The 18,531-nt window shown below is 60.7% G+C and overlaps 3 protein-coding genes across 4 annotated transcripts; 2 read left to right on the plus strand and 1 right to left on the minus strand.

Annotated features, from left to right (window-relative positions):
• Positions 1 to 1,851: 1,851 nt before the first annotated feature.
• SV2A (synaptic vesicle glycoprotein 2A) lies at positions 1,852 to 11,374 on the plus strand. Its single transcript, XM_005533472.3, has 13 exons — positions 1,852 to 2,267; positions 4,384 to 5,106; positions 5,997 to 6,177; positions 6,289 to 6,440; positions 6,517 to 6,650; positions 7,055 to 7,144; positions 7,347 to 7,457; positions 7,546 to 7,634; positions 7,832 to 7,996; positions 8,095 to 8,228; positions 8,476 to 8,679; positions 9,034 to 9,193; positions 9,761 to 11,374. The coding sequence occupies exons 2-13, from the start codon at positions 4,527 to 4,529 to the stop codon at positions 9,942 to 9,944; spliced, it is 2,184 nt and encodes a 727-aa protein (XP_005533529.1). The 5' UTR covers positions 1,852 to 2,267; positions 4,384 to 4,526; the 3' UTR covers positions 9,945 to 11,374.
• Positions 11,375 to 11,386: 12 nt separating this feature from the next.
• On the minus strand, positions 11,387 to 12,794 carry BOLA1 (bolA family member 1). The gene is made up of 2 exons (XM_005533473.3): positions 12,725 to 12,794; positions 11,387 to 12,112 (listed from the first exon to the last, which is right to left on the minus strand). The coding sequence occupies exon 2, from the start codon at positions 12,100 to 12,102 to the stop codon at positions 11,689 to 11,691; it is 414 nt and encodes a 137-aa protein (XP_005533530.1). The 5' UTR covers positions 12,103 to 12,112; positions 12,725 to 12,794; the 3' UTR covers positions 11,387 to 11,688.
• A 424-nt stretch (positions 12,795 to 13,218) lies between these two features.
• On the plus strand, positions 13,219 to 17,598 carry HJV (hemojuvelin BMP co-receptor). 2 transcript variants are annotated; one of them, XM_014262030.2, is made up of 6 exons: positions 13,219 to 13,538; positions 13,715 to 13,841; positions 14,766 to 15,032; positions 15,429 to 15,590; positions 15,765 to 16,267; positions 16,681 to 17,598. In XM_014262030.2, the coding sequence occupies exons 3-6, from the start codon at positions 14,966 to 14,968 to the stop codon at positions 17,305 to 17,307; spliced, it is 1,359 nt and encodes a 452-aa protein (XP_014117505.2). In that variant the 5' UTR covers positions 13,219 to 13,538; positions 13,715 to 13,841; positions 14,766 to 14,965; the 3' UTR covers positions 17,308 to 17,598. The 2 variants fall into 2 exon arrangements, with proteins under 2 accessions (XP_014117505.2, XP_005533545.3); XM_005533488.3 differs by lacking the exons at positions 13,219 to 13,538; positions 15,429 to 15,590.
• The last annotated feature ends 933 nt before the right edge of the window (positions 17,599 to 18,531 follow it).

The following is an 18,531-nucleotide window of genomic DNA, read 5'->3' on the forward strand; positions in this document are numbered from 1 at the left end:
GCCATCGCTGCCCACATCCAGGGAGCTGAGGTTTGGCTGTGGAATATTTTGGTGCCAAGGTTTAGCCAAAGTCAAACATTCCCATGGGAAATCTTCAAAGGGCTGGGGGTCCACAAATGCCTTCTCCTGCCCCTGGGCAGTGCCAGAGTCTCCAAGAGCTGGGAGTTTGTGGGGGGACATGGAAAGTGGGAATGTGCTGCTTCCTTCCTTCCTTCATCCCAGCATCATCTTCTGTGCCGAGGCTGCGCTTTGCCTTACATCCAGGTAGGAAGTCCTGGGGTCTGGATGGGCTAGGAAGGGAAGGACAAGGTTGGAACGCCCTCCTGATCCTTCACATCTGGGAATGTGGGGAGAATCCCACGTGGATTGGTAGAGCGAGTGGATTTAGGTGTAAGGGTGGGATATGTGGTGTGGAAATGAGGCTTCCCTGTGGTGCTGAGAGCCAAGGGGCTTAAGAGATCTCCAGTATCCAAAGAATCCAGTGATTCCTGTCTGCATCCAGGGAGCCCCAGGGTGGCATTTCTCTGCTGCTCAGTCATGGAAGCCACCGGAATCCACCCAGGGCAGCCAATCTCCCTGCATGGACACAATCATTCCCTTCTCCCCTGGAGCTATCCACTGTCACCCCTGGTTTTATCCCGTCATCCCTGGTGTTACCCTGTCATTCCCAGTTATATCCTATCTTTCCCCTGATTGTAGTTGCTTGTCAGCCCTGATTTTCTCCCTTTTTCTCCCGTTTTATCCCATTCCCCCCACACTTTCTCCCATCATCCCCCTGTTTTTATCGCATTCCCCTCAGCTCTATCCCATTCCCCGTGTTTCAGGCCATGGCAGATACAGATGAGGCCCTTGGGACGGGAGGAGCCATTCTCTGTCCTGCTGCCAAGCCTGTTCCCTCTGATGATCCACCAAAAAACCCTGGGCCAAGCAGGGGATGTGGAGCTCTGTGGTGCCAGTGGCACATGAGTCACTGGGGGCCTGAGGAGGTGGCACCCTGGGGTGGGGTTCACTGGGTGCTTGATCTCCAGAGGGCACAGCCTGGATGGATCCTGGTGCAGTCCATTTCCTGGGGATGCTCCTTGACTGACAGCCTTGTCCTGCACTCCATCCCCCTTTTAGGTTTTTTTCCAACAATGAATGTCACAATTGCTTCTCAGCTCCTGGGTTTCTAAATCCTTCCCTGTGCTGGCACCACTAGTGCAGACTGGTTCCCATCCCTGTTTTCCAGTCTGAGGGGTGAAAGTGCTAACCTTGATGGATCCTGACAGATTGTGAGGCTTTGGGGTTGACGCCCTGGAAGCTGGGACTAGGTCAGCTCATTGCAGGGCTGCAGGGGGAATGGGGTTCAGGGAAGGTTGGGACTCTGGGAATGTTGAGAGGCAGGATGAAGGGGCTCTGGGAGCACTGGAATTTCAGTGAAGGGGCCTCAGGGAAGATCTTGCTTCTGGGAGCACCCCCAGTCCTGCTTGCTGTGTGGGGACCTCCAGTCTGAGCTCAGCCAGTCCCAGGAGCACCCAGCACCCCATAGCCCTGGGGTATGGGGTTGGAGAACTGTGGGTCCCAGTTTCCAGCCCTCAGGAAGACATTCATGGAAATGGGGGTCGGTTTGGACATACCATCCTGGCCATGTGCATCTCCAGCCGTACCCCCCCCCCCCTAAAAAATTTATCGGGGGCTTTTGTGTCGTGTTGTAGCCTCGGGGCCCAGTCTGGCCAGCCCAGGCGGGGATGATTTGATCCCAAAAAAATCCCAATCCAGCCCCGCGGAGGCCGTGACTCAGCCGTGACGGGGGCGGTGGCGGGGGGGTGGGCTGAGCTTCGCCGAGGGATCCGGGGGGGCCACCGGCTCATGCCCCACTCCCACCAGCGCTCCCCGCCACCCGCAGCCTGCGGAGCGGGTCCATCCCAGCAGCTCCACCACGGGAACCCCGACCCCGTGGGAGCTCCGCTGGCGCATCCCGGGAGCTCCATCGCCCCCCCCGCGTGGGGCGAGCCCCCCTCCCCCGCCGAGCCCCCCCGGTTCGCCGCGTGCCGTGGTTGATCCCTCCCTTCCCGGGGCTGCGCCGATGGACTCTCCCAGCGCTCCGTGTGTGCGGCGGAGGCTGCGGCGGTAGCGCTGGTACTCGGGAGCTGCTGTCGCGCCGTGTCGCTGCCGGAGCATCATCCTCTTTCCTCTCCGTATCCCTTCCCGAGCATCCTTCCTAGCCGGAGATCCTCCTCGCCGGCGCCGGAGGAGCTGAAGCTGGAGTGGGGCGAGGGCTGAGCCAGGTAAGGGGGAGCAAAACGGGTTTATACCCCACATCCCCCCTCCCCGCGGCGTTAATCGGTGTCCTCAAGGCCGCTGATGGATTCGGGGTTCGTCTTCCCCTTCCCACTTGCTGTGGCCATTTTGTCCTGGAAAACCTTCTCTGGAGCCCGGCTCTGCCTTTGAATGTGCGTTTTTGGGGGCCCCTGTCATCCCCTGCGCCGTCCTGTGGCCGCAGAGCAGCCGGAGGGGATCGGGAATTCACCGCAGGGATGGGAGGGGGGAACCTGGGGGTTTTGGGGAAGGGGTAGAAGGGGGGGTATTGGGGGGTGACCTTGGACATGAGTGATTTCCAACTCTCCCCCCTTGTCGCCATGTTCCTGGCATTCCGCAGGGAGGCTGGGGGCTGCAGGGGGGATGCAGACCCCCAGCGTGGGAATCCCGGGGGTTTTGATGTGCATGGTTGCATCAATCCTTGGCTCCCCTTGGATGCGTGGCAGGAGGAGACGGATCCAGATCCGATAACCTTGTCCAGAGCTGTCCAATACCACGACGGGGTTGCAGGGCCGGCAGCATGTTCAGCCCCCAGACGGGCATTTTTGGGGACCTCCCTGGCTCCTGCATTTCAGGGACTGTGGTCTGAGGGATTTCTGGCTCTCCTGTGGGATCAAACCCCTGATCTCATCCAGTGCTGACTCCTGGTGTTGGCTTGGCCCCTCAAGGCTCCCTGGTTTGTACGGCCACTCTCTGTCACAGAGCCAGCAGTGACCTTGCTCCCCAGCCCATCCTCTTCCTCACTGTGCACCCAGCCTCTCCCTGCTCCCCCATTCCTTCTGCCGGCCCCCAATACCTCCTGGTCTGTGGAGTGCCGGCCCCACATTGGGAGGTTCCAAAGGGAACTGCAAGCCTGGCTGGAGTAAAATGACCTTGGTCACGCATCAGCCCCTTCCAGGAGCCTCGGGATGCCCACGGGATGCCCAGGGAGGGGACTGGGGTCTCCCTCCAGTCGGAGGGGAGGACATGAGTGTATTTGCCATTTTATCCTGTAGAACCACCTGCCTGGCTCTGCTCAGGAATGGGGGTCTATGCTGTGCCGCAGCCCCCCTCCCTCCAGGGTTTCTGAAGGGCTAAATTTAGCGTCCCTGCGTGCCCTGTCCCCTCGCTTGGGCAGGGGAGGATACGTCGCCGGCTGCGTCCCTCTGCCCGCAGCTCCTTCCTGCCTCGCCAGTGATAAAAATAGCACTTGGGGGGGTCACGACGGCCCCTGCGGGTGGAGCAGCAGCATCGGGCTGGGGGGCTGCGGGTCCATCCCCGTCACGAGCTCTGTGGGCTCTGTGTGGTGGGTGTGGGGACGCTGGGCTGGGGAAGAGGGGGTGGGACGCTGGTTTGTAAGCAGAAAAGGAGACACCAGGTACTTGGATGCCCCTCACCTACCCCAGGGTTGGGCCCCAGGAGACTCGTGGTACCCCCAGCCCCCTCTGGCCGGGTCAGCATCTGCTGGTGCTGGCATCTCCCGCAGCAAATCCTGCCTGGCAGCTTCCGCAGCGAGCGTGGCCCGGCACGCGCAGGTCTCTGTCACTCAAGGGACCCCCCCCACAAGGGATCCTCTGAGGGATCCTCCTGTACCAGACCTTGAACTGTCCAACTGGGGCACTGGCGGCACTGAGAGGGTTTGGGGACCTCCCTGCCCTCAGGGGCTGATCCCCTCATTCTCTCTGTGGTGCCCGAGGAAATGGGGGGCTTCAGCCCGGACTTGCTGTTGGCCTTGTTTTTCCGGGAGACTCGTGGTCATAGGGGGATAGACTGGGGATGCTCAGGGACAGCCGTGCCCCTGGTTCCCCCCCAGCTCCCCCTATCCTTTGGGATGAATACAGAAGGGATGGATCCAGGAGGACCGGGGGGTTCCAGTGAACGGTGGGAGCTGGAGTCCCCCAGGTGAGGGGCAGGGGACTGGCATGGAGCCAGCGTCTCTCAGCCTGTCCCACTCCAGCCCCCACTGCACCCCGTGGCGACTCGCCTGCCACTTCACCGGGGGGTCCCGAAATCCTCCTGTTTCCATCCGAGACGGAGAAAAGCGCAAGGTGGAACGCAGGGCCACTACCACTCAACCTCAGCCCTGGTTGTGTCTGGGCTTCCCAGGTCCAAGTCCAGGGTCCTCCCACACCCCGTTCCACGGATGGGTAGCGCCGTCACCCCTGTCCCCGCACCCCGGGCCTGAGGGCACAGCCCCCGACGCAGAGACCCCCGGCACCCTCAGCGCCGCATCCCATCCCGCCGGCACCATGGACGAATCGTTCCGGGACCGGACCGCGTTCATCCGCGGCGCCAAGGACATTGCCAAGGAGGTGAAGAAGCACGCCGCCAAGAAGGTGAGCCGGGGCATGGACCGAGTGCAGGACGAGTACACCCGGCGCTCCTACTCCCGCTTCGAGGAGGAGGAGGACGACGAAGACTACGCGCCCCAGGACGGCTACTACCGGGGGAGTGAGGGGGCCAACGAGGAGGAGGGGGTGTCCAGCGACGCCACTGAAGGCCACGACGAGGAGGATGAAATCTACGAGGGCGAGTACCAAGGGATCCCCCGGCAGGAGTCGCTGAAGGGCGGGGAGCGCCTGGGGGCCGCGGCGGCCGCCGGCGCTTTTGACGACAGCGAGGGGCAGCGGAGGAAGGACCGGGAGGAGCTGGCGCAGCAGTACGAGCTCATCCTGCAGGAATGTGGCCACGGCCGATTCCAGTGGACCCTCTACTTTGTCCTGGGCCTGGCCCTCATGGCTGACGGCGTCGAGGTCTTTGTGGTGGGCTTTGTTCTACCCAGCGCCGAGAAGGATATGTGCCTCTCCGACTCCAACAAGGGCATGCTGGGTGAGGAGAGGGGCACGGGGGGCCAGGTAGGGGCACGTGGGAGTCATGGATAGGGGAGGGTCAGGGCGACATGGAAGGGGCACTCTCCACGCAGGAGGTGCGGTGAGATGTGGAGGGAATCCCATGGGGGACGTGGGGATACAGAGTGACGTGTGGAATGCAGGGGGACATGAGGACATGTTGGGGGACAGACAAGCACAGGAGGGTGGGGACACAGGGAGTTGGGGATGGAGAGGGACATGGTGGGGCTCAGGGAGATGTGGAGGGCCATAGGAGTTATGGTAGAGCACAGGAAGAACTGGGTGCCAGGAGGCTGTGAGGTGTGGGGTCCAGGAAGGGATGTGGGGACAAGGAAGGATGCAGGACCCTCTGGGCATAGGGCTCCCACCATCCTCCTCCCAGTCCCACGCTGGTCCCCACATGAGCAATGGCAAGGGGCAGCCGCGGGGAGCGAGCTCAGAAACTTGGGCTAATTAGTGGATGCTGAGACTGGGTTTGGGGGGCCACGGGGGGCTTTGTTCGATTGCTTCCCTCTTCTCTGTGATGCCTGCCAGAGCCCAACACCCCTCAAAATCCCAGGGGGTACCAGTGCCCCCCCATCCCTGAAATCTGGCAATCTTGGGGCAGGGGGAGGGGCTGGGTGTGGGGGTCCTGGAGGCACATCTGCCCCCCATGTCCCACAGTCCCTGAGCAGAGCAGGGGGACAACCTCCACCACGCATTGACATGGGATTCTGTCCCCTCCTTTCAAGGGGACCCAGTGTCTCGAGGAGAGGGTCCCTGCCTATGCCCCACCCCAAGTGCTGAGGATGCTCTCCCTCCTCCAGGTGACTCAAGGTGCAGGTCCTTGGGTTCCCCGGGCCTGACCTTGCTGTGTGTCCCCCTCGCCAGGACTCATCGTGTACCTGGGCATGATGGTGGGCGCGTTCGTGTGGGGCGGGCTGGCCGACCGGCTGGGCCGAAGGCAGTGCCTCCTCATCTCCCTCTCCGTCAACAGCGTCTTCGCCTTCTTCTCCTCCTTCGTCCAGGGCTATGGCACCTTCCTCTTCTGCCGCCTGCTCTCGGGCGTGGGGTAAGGGGGGGCCCAGCCGCAGAGGGACCCCCAGAGCTGGGGCTGACTCCCCCCTGTGTGTGCTGGGGTGTGGGGCGGGGGGTGATGCCACTTCCTCCCCTCCATCCCCAGCATCGGCGGCTCCATCCCCATCGTCTTCTCCTACTTCTCGGAGTTCCTGGCACAGGAGAAGCGCGGGGAGCACCTGAGCTGGCTCTGCATGTTCTGGATGATCGGGGGCATCTACGCTTCCGCTATGGCCTGGGCCATCATCCCCCACTATGGTAGGAGCCCTGGGCCGGTGGCGCACAGGGGGTGCACCGGGGCTCGGCCCCACCACCATGTCCTGTCCCTGTCCAGGCTGGAGCTTCCAGATGGGCTCTGCATACCAATTCCACAGCTGGAGGGTCTTTGTCCTCGTCTGCGCCTTCCCCTCGGTCTTTGCCATTGGGGCGCTCACCACAATGCCCGAGAGCCCGCGCTTCTACCTTGAGGTGGGGGTCTGGGAGGCCATGGCTGTGTCCTGGGGGGAATCTGGAGTGCATCAGGGACCTGGAGTGGAGGGGGGCATGAGGGTCCCCAGGAAGGGACCCCCAGGTGGGGCGGAGATGGGGCAACCCCAACAGGGACCCTTGTGGGGGTGGTGAGGCCTGGAGAGGAAGCCCCAGATGGGTTTTGGAGAGGGGTGGAACTGACCAGGAACCCCCAAGTGGATGATGGGACCCAGCCAGGGACCCCAGAGGGATGGGGGACCCTGAGGAGGCGATGAAGATGGTGGAGGGATCCCCGGGTGGCTGCAGGACCCAGGTGGGTGGTGGAACCCAGGCAGGGACTGCTAATGGGGTGGTCAGGGCCCAGGTCTGGGCTGTCCCAGGGTGACCTGTGCCTGCCCTCACAGAATGGGAAGCACGACGAGGCCTGGATGGTGCTGAAGCAGGTCCATGACACCAACATGAGGGCCAAGGGCCACCCTGAGAGGGTCTTCTCGGTAAGGAGCCCCCTGGGGCTGAGCCCTGGGGTCCCCAACACCCCAAGCAAGGGTGGGGTGTCCTCCAGGAGCAGGGGTGCAATTCCCACCTTTGGGAAAAACACCACCCGGGGGATGCAGTGCTGCTGTAACAGGTGGGGAAACTGAGGCACAAGGCAGGCCCCTTGTGCTTCCTGGTGTCCCCAGACGGTCCCACCCACAGGTCACCCACATCAAGACCATCAAGCGGGAGGACGAGCTCATCGAGATCCAGTCGGACACCGGGACATGGTACCGGCGCTGGCTGGTGCGATGTCTCAACCTGTCCCAGCAGGTGAGGCTGGAGCCGCCCAGGGGTCCCTGTGCCTCATGTGCCCCCTGTCACCTCCCATGTACTTGTCACCTCCCACGTCCCTCCGCAGGTCTGGAGCAACTTCCAGCAGTGCTTTGTGCCTGAGTACCGGCGGGTGACACTAATGATGATGGCGGTGTGGTTCACCATGTCCTTCAGGTGCTGCGGGGTGGGACTGGCATGGGATGGACAGCGCTGGATGGGGCAGGATGGGGCAGGATGGGACGGGACAGGGCAGCACCGAGCGGGATGAGATGGAACAAGCGTCACTGGGGTAGCACAGGCTGGCCCTGGGAGCCCTGGGCCAGCACTGGGGACCCCAGGTGTGTGGTGCCCACTCACTCCATTCTCTGCAGCTACTATGGGCTCACCGTGTGGTTCCCAGACATGATAAAGCACCTGCAGAGCATTGAGTACGCGTCACGCACAAAGCTCTTCACGCGTGAGAAGGTTCGGCACTTTACCTTCAACTTCACCCTGGAGAACCAAGTGCACCGTGGCGGGGAGTATTTCAATGACAAGTGAGTGAGGGGAGGCTGAGTGTGGCGTTGCTGAGCCTGGGGCTGCTCAGCACAGGAGTGGGGGGCATCTGAGGCCTCCCTTCTGTCCCCCTGTGCAGGTTCATCGGGCTGAAAATGAAGTCGGTGACGTTTGAGGACTCGCTCTTTGAGGAGTGTTACTTCGAGGACATCACTTCCAGCAACACCTTCTTCAAGAACTGCACCTTCATCTCTACTGTCTTCTACAACACAGGTGGGAGAATGGGATCTCCACGTGGTTGGAGGGGGTGACCCACCAGGGTGGCCCCAGGGTTTTGATGGAGATGAGGGTGAACCACCAGGTTGGAGGAGGATCAGAAAAGTCCCCAGTGGCATGATGGAGCTGGGGTGATAACGTGACCCACTGGGGTGGTAAGGGTGTGATGGACCCCCCCCAGGTGGGAGGGGCCAGGCAGGTCTGCAAGGAGATGAGGTGACCCCATGGCCCCCTCTTCCCCCAGATCTCTTTGAGTACAAGTTCATCAACAGCCGGGTGCTGAACAGCACGTTCCTGCACAACAAGGAGGGCTGCCAGCTGGACTTCAGCGATGACAACAACGCCTACATGATCTACTTTGTCAGCTTCCTGGGCACCCTGGCTGTGCTCCCTGGAAACATCGTCTCGGCCCTGCTCATGGACAAGATTGGCCGCCTGCGCATGCTGGGTAGGCAATGGGATGGGCTCGGGACAGCTGGTCTGCCTTTGGCAGGGGTGGGGGGTGCCTTCCAGCCCAAAGCAGGCTCTTGATATTTCTGACCCACCTCCCACCATCATTCATCACCATCACCTTTTGGGGACCACCCCAGTGGGTCACCCCACCTCCGTCACCCCTTTGGGACCTTCCTGATCCTCCTCCCACCTGCTGGTCACCTCCACCTCTGTTATCTCTTGGGGACCTCCCTGTCCTTCCTGGTGGGTCACCCCCATCTCCCTCTCTCTTGGGACTGCCAGCCCCCCCTCCCAGTCCCACCTCCTGTCTCAGTTTCCCTGTGCTCTGACACATCCACATGTCCCGCAGCTGGCTCCAGTGTCATGTCCTGCGTGAGCTGCTTCTTCCTGTCCTTCGGGAACAGCGAGTCTGCCATGATTGCGCTGCTCTGCCTCTTTGGGGGGGTCAGCATTGCCTCCTGGAATGCGCTCGACGTGCTCACCGTGGAGCTGTACCCCTCTGACAAGAGGTGCGGGCCTGGAACAGAGATTTTGACTGCAAGGAGTGAGGTTTTGGGTGCTGGGTGAGAGGTTTTGATTGCCGGGGGTGAGGTTTTGGGTGTAGGGTGGGAGGATTTAGGGGCTGGGTGCCAGATGTGGAGGTTTTTGGGTGTCAAGTGGGAGGTTTTGGGTGCTGGGGGCAGTGTTTTGGGTGCCAGGTGGGAGAGTTTGGGGTTCTGGGTGAAGCATGTGGCATCCCGGTCGGGAAGTTTTGGATGCTGTGTGCAAGACCTGAGGTACCAGCTGCTGGGTACAGGTCTTGGGGTGCTGAGTGCCAGGTGTGGGTTACCACCTGCTTGGTACCTGCTTCTGGCTGCTGCCTGCCAGCCCTGGGCTGCTGGTTACTCCTTTTGGGGTACTGGATGCACATTCAAGGGTTTTGAGTTCCCATTTTGGAGTGCCAGGTGCCCGTTTCAGGCCTCCAGATGCCTATTTTGGGGTACCACCTGCCCTCTGCTGGTGTCCCCCGAGGCTGGGTACCCACCCCTACCCCCGGGGGTGCCCCCACTGACCCCAGCCCTCCCCATCCTCCCCAGGACGACGGCGTTTGGGTTCCTGAACGCGCTGTGCAAGCTGGCGGCTGTGCTGGGCATCAGCATCTTCACGTCCTTTGTGGGCATCACCAAGGCCGTGCCCATCCTGTTTGCCTCAGCCGCGCTGGCCCTCGGCAGCTCCCTGGCCCTCAAACTGCCCGAGACACGGGGGCAGGTCCTGCAGTGATGGGGGGCTGGGGGAGAGGGAACTCCCCTCCCCGGGGCACCCCCCAACTCCAGCGTTTCCCCCCCTCGTGCCCCTGGGATTAGTCGCGTTAGACACTGTGAAACGTCTTCTTGGAGCATTTGGGATCTTTTTCATTTGCACTTGGACCCCTCCCCCCCGGATCCCTCTGTACCTCCAAAACCTCCCCAACACCTCAAACTTCCCCTGGCCCCCAAAACTCAGCCCCGACTCCCTGACCCCCCTCAACCTCCAATACCCCCCTCAGCCCCCCTATTTCTTTTCTTGGTGTCACCCCCTATGTGAGTTGCTGCTCGTTCCTGGGGGGCTGTGGGACCGGATTTAGGGGGGGCCCTGGCACTGGGGGGGGATGACACAGGCTCTCTGAACCCACCTATCTCTGTACATCCCCCAAATCCCTGCCAAGCCAAGGAGGAAGAAGATAAAGTCTCTGGGTGGGGGTGGGGGGGGCTCTGTGCCTCAGTTTCCCCATCCCTGTGGAGGACACCCAGCAGGGTCCTCCAAACCCCCATGGATTTGGGGAGCATCAGAGGGCAGCCTTTTGGGGAGCAAGAGCCCTTGGGGTGCCTCAGCAATGCCCCGGGGGGGCACAGGATATTGGGGTGCAGGTCTCTGTGGGGGGGTGCAGCAGTTGAGGGTGAAGAATCCCCTTGGGGCTGCCTGACAATCTTAGGGTGCCCCCCCTTAAAGCACATGCCCCCCTTCCCCCAGGATGCCCCCACTTTTGGGTGCCCAACTTTCAGGGTACAAAGCACAGCTTTCCCCAGCCACAGCCCTTGGTCTCATTTGGGGTGCAGCAGTGGGGGACCCCCAAAACTGCCAGTTAGTGATTTTTAACTGATTTTTAAAGGATTTTCCCTATTAGAGGGAGGCAGGTGTGGGTGAGGGGGGGGTGCAGGAGGCTCCCTGCACCCTCTTTTCCTTCTCCCAGCCCCTTTCCCTCCCTGCATACCCATGTCCCCCCCACATCCCCTTTTAACCCCTCCACCCCCTTTTACCTCCTCCCGGCCCAAAACCACCAGCGGTTTGCAAAGCACAAACAGCCCCTACCCCCAAAAAATCGGGGTACAAGGGGTCCCCAGTGCTGTGTCCTCCTCAAAAGAATCTGGGCTTCAAGGGGGTCCCAGTGCTGTGCCCCTCAAACCTGGGGTTTGGGGGGGTCCTCCATGCTCTGCCCCCCCACCTGATCAGCCCCAGGGCTGGGCAGGGTCGGTCAGAGCCACCCAGGAGCCTCCCTGTCCCCCGGGCAGCCCCCTCCCATTCCAAGCAGCCCCCGTGTGCTTTGTCCCCTCCTTGATGTAGCTGGTCCTTGGGGCCCCCCCGGCCCCCCTGTAGCTCTGTTGTGCCGTGCTGTAGTTTCAGGTGTTTGTAAATTAATTAAAATGGAAAAAACATCCCAAAAAAGCATAAAATTTACCCAAATCCTCCCACCAAGGGTTCTCCAGACTCAGCTGCCCCCAGAACACGTTTATTTAAATTGATTCAGACATTAAATGGGAGGGACGCCCCAAAAATCCCCCACAGGATGGGAGCAGGGGGGTGGGTCCAGGTTGGGGAGAGGGGGCTGGGGGTGGTATGGGGTGCGGGGACTGGGGCAGAGGATGATGGGGGCGGGGTCACCCCCAGGACTTTTGCCCCCTCCCAACTCCAGGCTCCATCTGCTGCGCTGACACCGGGGTGGGGGTCCCGGGAGACCCGAACTGTTCCTGGGGGCCTTCCGGGGCCGTCACTGCTGCCCCGGCGCCTCCTGCTCCTTCTCCCCGTCCCCGCGGCGCTGCTCCCTCTTGGAGCCCCCCAGGCAAGGGGGCGCGGGGGGGGCTTGGGGGTCACTCTCCCACTGCTGGGGGGTGCGAGCGATGACCTGCAGGGCGTGCAGGGGCCCGGCCAGCTCTGCCCGCAGCGCCTCGTGCACCAGGCGGTGCCGCTGGAGCAGGGGGAGCCCCGCGAAGCGCCCGCTCACAACCAGCACCCCGAAATGCGTCTCGGCGCCGGGGGGACCCCCGTGGCGGGGGGAGTCGTCCCGCACCTCCAGGTGAGTGGGCTGCAGAGCCGCCGTCAGCTTGGCGCGGATGGTGCGGGCCAGGGGTCCCCCCGCGCCCCCCATGGCCCCCCCAGCGGCCGCCAGGAGGGGACCCCGCATCGGAGAAGGGCTGTAAGAGACGGGTGAGTTGGGGGGCTGCAGGGAGAGAGGCTCTCCCGGCCGACCGCGGCCGCCACGAGAGGCCCCGGCATCGGAGGAGTTTGAGGAGGAGGTTTGGGGGAGCTGAAAGGGGGAAGAGGCTCGAGGAGAGGGCAGTGGGGGGAGCAGGGAGTGAGACTGAGGCTCTCTGGAGGATCCCACATGGAAAGTGGGGATGGCAGGAGGGGGGCAGCACGGAGGGGTGAGTTGAGTCGGCTCTGCCGGGTCAGCCGCTGTTACTGGGGGCGGCAGAAGGGGGAACGAGGGGGTGCTGGGGGTGGCGAATCTGGGGGGCCCTGCGGGACCAGCTCCTGACCCGGGAACGGCAGAGAGGGTCGCAGGGGGGGTCCAGAGGAGCTTTCGGGCTCGCAGCTGGGGAGGAGGCTCAGAAGGAGAGAAGGGCCCGGCCCCCCTCAAGCCGGGGGTGCGGCCAGAGCCCCCCTAACCCCGTGGAACGCACGTCGGGAGCCCCCCGATTCTTCCACAGGACACCCCCTGGGACGAGCAGTTCCTCTTATAGTCCCCAGTGCCGGCCGGGACCCCCCGATCTCCCTCGGGCCCCTCCCCCGTTCCCGGTTCTCACCGCCCGCTCCGGTCACGCCGCCCGGGGTCGCCCCGCCGCCGTCACGTGACCCCGGCCGAGCGGCGTCACGTGACCCCCAGCGCATATATGAAATCGTTCGGAGGCCGTGCCCCCTCCGCAATGGACGCGCCCCCCAGGAAACCCCGCCCCACTTTATCCTTATGTGGGCATCGGTGGGCGGAACCACTTGTGCGCGGGGGTGCGCGGGAGAGACGGGGGGGAGTCATGGGGTCCTGCGCCCAGCGCTGGAGACCTCTCGGGGTCTCTCCACAGAGCTCAGGAGTGCCTGGCTCCGCCTGCTCTGGATGTTTTTAGCCCCCAGCTGCCCGGCCCCAGCGCAGGTGCTTGGGGATGGGATTTATCCACATGCCAGTATCCTGGGAGCGGCTCACACAGGTGGGGCCCTGTGGGATTTTGGTCCTACCTTTGAGCCAGGTGGTTCCTTTCCCACCTCTCTCAATGTCTTCCAGGCATAGGATATCCATCTCTCCCAATGTCGGTCCCTCTCCAGGACCTCCCAAGCTCTCCAAGGGAGGGAAAGGGAAAACTCTGGAATGGAGAATCTCAGAGGAGAAGTCCCACTGGACACCACACATCTCCGTGGGTTTTCCCATCTCTGACAGAGCCAGAAGGGGAGTGCTCACCTGCTGGGGTGCACAATGCCAGGTGCTGATGGAATGGGAGCCTCCTTGGATTTCCAGTAGCACTTTGCATTGCCAACCTGTTTGTTTCTCCCAGAGCCTGGAGAAAGCTCAGCATGGGCAGCTCTGAGGGGCTCCATGTCCACCTCACCCACCACTTGTGTGTGCAGTTGGTAAGTCTTGGCTCTCCCTGCCTTCTCCCTTCCCCTCCCCACTGGAATTCGCCTTTTGGGATCAAAAATCCTACCAGCTATTTTTAAAGTGCTGTCGGAGCCCACTCAGCTCCCGCTCCCAGTGACAGATCCGGCTGTCAGAATCTTCAGCTGTTTTTTGCTCCCTCTGCTCCAAGCCTGGGTGGCAACAGCCGGGATTTCCTCCTCATTCCCACCCGGAGCCAGACCCAGGCTGAAGGGGACCAGGATTTTCCTCTGGAGGGTCTAGGGTGATTTGGTGCCCATCCCGTGGCATTTGCCAGGGTAAGTGGAGTGCTGGGATCATTGGCAGAGGTGTGGGGGTGGAGGGATGGGATTTATGCCAAGCATGGTGTGGAAGGAAGAGTACATCCTTTGGGATTGATTGTGCACATGGCCCATCCTGGAAAGAAGAGGGATCCACTCTTCCAGCTCTCTGGCAAATGCCGCTTTCCCCAAATACTTCTCTTCCCACCTCAGTGCCAGTGCTGTATCTCTGCTGGGCACTAGGCTTTGCTCCCTGCAGGGCAGAGCTGGCTGTGGAAAACAGCAGGAACTTGGTTTAGGCGGCAGAAGGCTTCCCTGAATGTGTTCCCAGAGGGATTTGTGGGTGCTGGAATGCTGAGGGACCAACTTCCCATCCCTGTCCTCCTCCATGGCCTCTGGAATGGACCTGAAAAATCCTGGTGTGGACATTCCTGACCATTCCTCCTCCTTGCAGGGAGCAGGGGATGGTGCAGCTGCTTCCTGCACCTGTGTAGGTGGGATTTCAGGAGTGCAGCCAGCATGATCTGGCAGTCATCGATCCCTGGGGACATTGGCCAACTTTGGCCTGTGCTATGTTTGTGTTCAGGACTTGGCTGTGCCCCGGGAGGGCAGGCTGTGAGAGAAAATGCTGGAAAGCATTCCCTGTCAGGAAACATCCCATTCCCTATTGGACACATTCCACAGGGCAAAGCATGGTGCTTTTCCACAGGGACTCGCTCTCGCGGGTTGCAGGCAGAGGCTTTCCAAGGAGGAAAACCCATGGAGCTCCAGGGAAGCTCCCACGGGTGACATGACCCCACAGTCCACAGGGTTTGGGGACTCCCGCCTCCTCCTGGAGCTCCTGTGCCCCACCTTCTCCACACTCCGGCTGTTGCTCCTGGCTGGATCAGAGCCCAGCTAAATTTAGGAGGATCGATTTCAACTCCTGCCTCTGCCCCGCAGGGGAAAGGACGGAGCAAAGGTGGCTGGGGACGAAGAGCCACGGGGGGCTCCACTCCCTGGCCCCTGGACGGGCTTGTGGAACCCCGGATTTTATCCAGCTGCGAGGCCATGGAGGAGCCCAGGGAGGCTGGAACTTTCCTGCGTCATCTCATGGGTCTCTCTGGCTCTCACCTGGGGCAGAGCTTGTGACAAGGACGCCCATGTGTCCCGCAGGGAAGGAGCTCCCAGCGCTGGGAGCCAGATCGTTCCCCGAGGAAGCTGACACAGGTGAGTGGGGCAGCAGGAAAGCAGGAATGAGGGTCCAAGGATATCGCTGGCACCCAGGGATGCTGCAGGCTCCGATTCTGCATGTGGTATCCCCAAAGTGAGGGAGGAGTGAAATGCTCAACACCACCACTGTGAGGAAACATCTCAAGCAGCAGCATGGGAGGTTTAGGTTGGACATTAGGGAAAATTTCCCCGTGAAAAGGGTGGTCAAGCCCTGGCACAGGCTACTCAGGGCAGTGGTGGAGTCACATCCCTGGAAGTGTTCAAAGCCATGTCGATGTGCCACTGGGGGACAAGTGGTAGCATTGGAAGTGCTTGGTTGAACTTGCTGCCAGCTGCAGGGCCCCTCTTAGTCCTATCTGCTGGTCTCTCTCCCAATCCCACCTCTGGTTCCAGGGGAGCTGCCAAATGAAGCTGGGAGCTGCTGGTGGGTGAGAGACCCCCCAGGCTCTGCATGGATGGGAATGGGGAGACCTGCCCACAGTGGGAGCCCAGGGCAGCTGGAAAACTCTAGCCTCTTCCTCCGAGCTTTCCTGCTCCTTCTCCTCTGCAGGCATGGTAAGGATCTGCATGGGCAGAGTTGTTCCCTGTAAAAACCAGGAGACAAGTGCTTCCAGGAAGAATCTTCATGAGAATCCAGAGCAGGCTGGATGGTGGGAGGTGGTGGGGGGAGGAGAGGCTGCCCTTCCCCACCCCATCCCCTCTCCCACAGAGCTGTCCCGTCTCTCCCAGTCTCTTCCCAGTGCAAGATCCTACGCTGCAACTCGGAGTATGTGGCGGCTACGCTGCACCTGCGCGGCCCCAACCGCGGCTCCGCGTTCTGCACCGCGCTCCGCTCCTACTCCCTGTGCACCCGGCGCACTGCCCGCACCTGCCGTGGAGACCTGGCCTTCCACTCTGCTGTGCACGGCATCGAGGACCTCATGATCCAGAACAACTGCTCCAAGGAAGGGCCCACAGCCCTACCAAGGCCCCAGCCCCCGGCCCCCAACCCCCACAGCTTCGAGTCGATTGACATCTGTGATTACGAGCGGAGTTTCCTCTACAAGCATGGCCGCCCCCCCGGTTTCCAGCACTGTGCTGCCTTTGGGGACCCCCACATCCGCACCTTCCACAATGACTTCCACACGTGCCGGGTGGAGGGCTCCTGGCCGCTCTTGGACAATGACTACCTGTTTGTGCAGGCCACCAGTTCACCGGTGGCCAAAGGGTCCAACGCAACAGTCACCAGCAAGGTAACGTTAGCGCACCGGCTAGGCAGCAAATCCAGAGTCAGGGCACCTCCAATACTTCCCAAAATCCTTGGAACTGCTTCAAACGTAGGGGAGATGAGGAAGAAGGGACAACATTGGTGGAGGTTGTTGAGGTGACCCTCAAACACTCCTGTTGCTGTCAGGTGACCACCATGTGGTCCATGGGGTACCTGGAGGAATCTTGCTGGGTTTGGCTCCACCTGAGTTTTCCATTGCTTAAATAGTGTTAAAAAAAGAAGGAAAGAAGGAAAGACTGTTGTTATCCTAAAAGGATTGTGGCAGGAGTGGTTTGAAGATGGATAGGTGGGGTGGGACCAGCATCCTGGGATACCCTGAATACCTGGGATGGGGACATGGCCACCGTGCTCATCCCCCTCCTGCCCTGCTCCCCACAGCTGACCATCATATTCAAGAACATGAAGGAATGCATTGACCAGAAGGTCTACCAGGCCGAGCTGGACAACGTCCCGGCAGCCTTCCAGGACGGCTCCGTGAACGGGGGCACGCGTCCAGGTGGGAGCAGCCTGGCAATCCGGGAGCACAGCCCCGGCCGGCACGTGGAGATCCGTGCTGACTACATCGGCACCACCATCGCCGTGCGCCAGGCTGGCCGCCAGCTGTCCTTCTCCATCCGTGCTGCCGAGGAGGTGGCCCAGGCCTTCACGGAGGAACAGGACCTGCAGCTGTGCGTGGGCGGCTGCCCCCACAGCCAGCGCATGTCCCGCAGCCTCCGTGGGCGCGGCCGTGTCCCTGCGGAGACAGCGCGAGCGCTCTGCCGGGAGATGCTGCCCGTGGAGGATGTCTACTTCCAGTCGTGTGTCTTCGACGTGGTGACCTCGGGGGATGCCAACTTTACCATGGCAGCGCACGGGGCACTGGAGGATGCCCGGCTGTTCCTGCCTGATGCCGAGAAGCTCCACATCTTCCAAGCTGGGGGGGGCTGCCCACTCACCCCTCCATCATCTCTCCTCCTCCTCTTCCTCCTCCCCTCTGGACTTTGGGCTATTTTGTTGCACTTTTAACCCCAGCCTGTTCCATAGGGAACCTGTGAGAGCTGCTGTCTCCGAGCTGCAGCCAGGAGAGATTCCTCACCTTGAAGGAAGTGTCTCCAGAGCCACAGGGAATCAGAGACTCAGGAGAGGGGAGAGATGAACCCCTGGTTTGCACCCACTGGTCTCACATGGATGGTGCAGCTGTTCCCAGCTCCTCTCCTTCAGGTAGATCCAAATTTCCATTCTGAAATGTTGCTTTTCCCCTAAGGATGTGACACTGCAGTGCATCAAAGACAAATAAACCCCCTGGGCTAGAAACCCCCTCTGTCCCTCAGAGCCTTTCCATAACTCACTTCTCACCTTTCTCCTGGTGTTAATCTGGCAGGATTCCACTCAGGAACCCTACAGATCCAGAAATAATAGACTCAAAGCCAACGCCCAATTTTTAGCAGAAAATAATGGTTTTACAATGGATTCACTCCTCCCAAAGCAGAGCAAGGCCACAAATCGGTTTGGGGAACGATGTGACCAACAGGGAGACTTTTGAGTAGAAATCCACCAGTTTTGGCTATATGCTCTTCTTCCAAGATAAATAACAAGTGGATCTCCAGCAGTGGGAGCTGTGGAGCTTGAGACCTCCTATATCCCAGGCCACTGTTGCTATTTTTCCTTGTTTTCTTGGCACCTGTTGTGGACTCAATTTAGCCAGCTCTGGACTTGGGATCGGTGTCAGGTTTCAGGGAGGACAAAACACCCCTTGGGAATTCTCTCCCTTGGGCACAGATTCTCTGTCACTGCACAAATCAAAAAATGTCACTTTGTTTCCAAGCAAAACTGGATTTTTTGCTTGGAAAACAGAATTCCTGATGGCAGAGTCAGCCAGGCACAGAGATGGGCAGGGCACTGCCCTGTGTAAGGTGCAGAACTGCAGAGGGGATGGAAAATTTCATATATGTCAGGGGATTTCAGTAAGGCAGATGCAGTTCTAGAGGAGAAATCTTTTCCATAGGGAAGACTTTCCTTTATTTTTTAGTAAAGTATTAAAAACTTGGCCATCCCTGTCCCAGAGAATTGCAGGAAGGGCTTGTGGAGATGGGGGAAACAGAATTGCAGCCCCTCCAGGCATGGCGGTTGCGTCAAGGGAAGTTCTACAATTCACGTTTCAATACATCCATGGGGTTTTCTCTCTCTTTATTCTTTTGTGCCAAAAGCACAAAGAATACATAGGAAATAATTTCATGGGTATCATGGCAG

This window comes from Pseudopodoces humilis, chromosome 31, assembly GCF_049639895.1.
Source record: "Pseudopodoces humilis isolate 2021_Gansu_Grassland_sample_001 chromosome 31, ASM4963989v1, whole genome shotgun sequence".
NCBI lineage: Eukaryota > Metazoa > Chordata > Aves > Passeriformes > Paridae > Pseudopodoces > Pseudopodoces humilis.

What these genes read in the sequence shown, in the direction of transcription:
- SV2A (XM_005533472.3), top strand. Translation starts at nt 4,527, where the DNA reads ATGGACGAATCGTTCCGGGACCGGACCGCGTTCATCCGCGGCGCCAAG. An exon ending in GCCCGCGCTTCTACCTTGAG is followed by an intron (nt 6,651 to 7,054) that starts GTGGGGGTCTGG and finishes CTGCCCTCACAG; the next exon opens with AATGGGAAGCACGACGAGGC. An exon ending in CTGTACCCCTCTGACAAGAG is followed by an intron (nt 9,194 to 9,760) that starts GTGCGGGCCTGG and finishes CATCCTCCCCAG; the next exon opens with GACGACGGCGTTTGGGTTCC.
- BOLA1 (XM_005533473.3), bottom strand. Translation starts at nt 12,102, where the DNA reads ATGCGGGGTCCCCTCCTGGCGGCCGCTGGGGGGGCCATGGGGGGCGCG.
- HJV (XM_014262030.2), top strand. Translation starts at nt 14,966, where the DNA reads ATGTGTCCCGCAGGGAAGGAGCTCCCAGCGCTGGGAGCCAGATCGTTC. An exon ending in CCTTCTCCTCTGCAGGCATG is followed by an intron (nt 15,591 to 15,764) that starts GTAAGGATCTGC and finishes CGTCTCTCCCAG; the next exon opens with TCTCTTCCCAGTGCAAGATC. An exon ending in ACGCAACAGTCACCAGCAAG is followed by an intron (nt 16,268 to 16,680) that starts GTAACGTTAGCG and finishes TGCTCCCCACAG; the next exon opens with CTGACCATCATATTCAAGAA.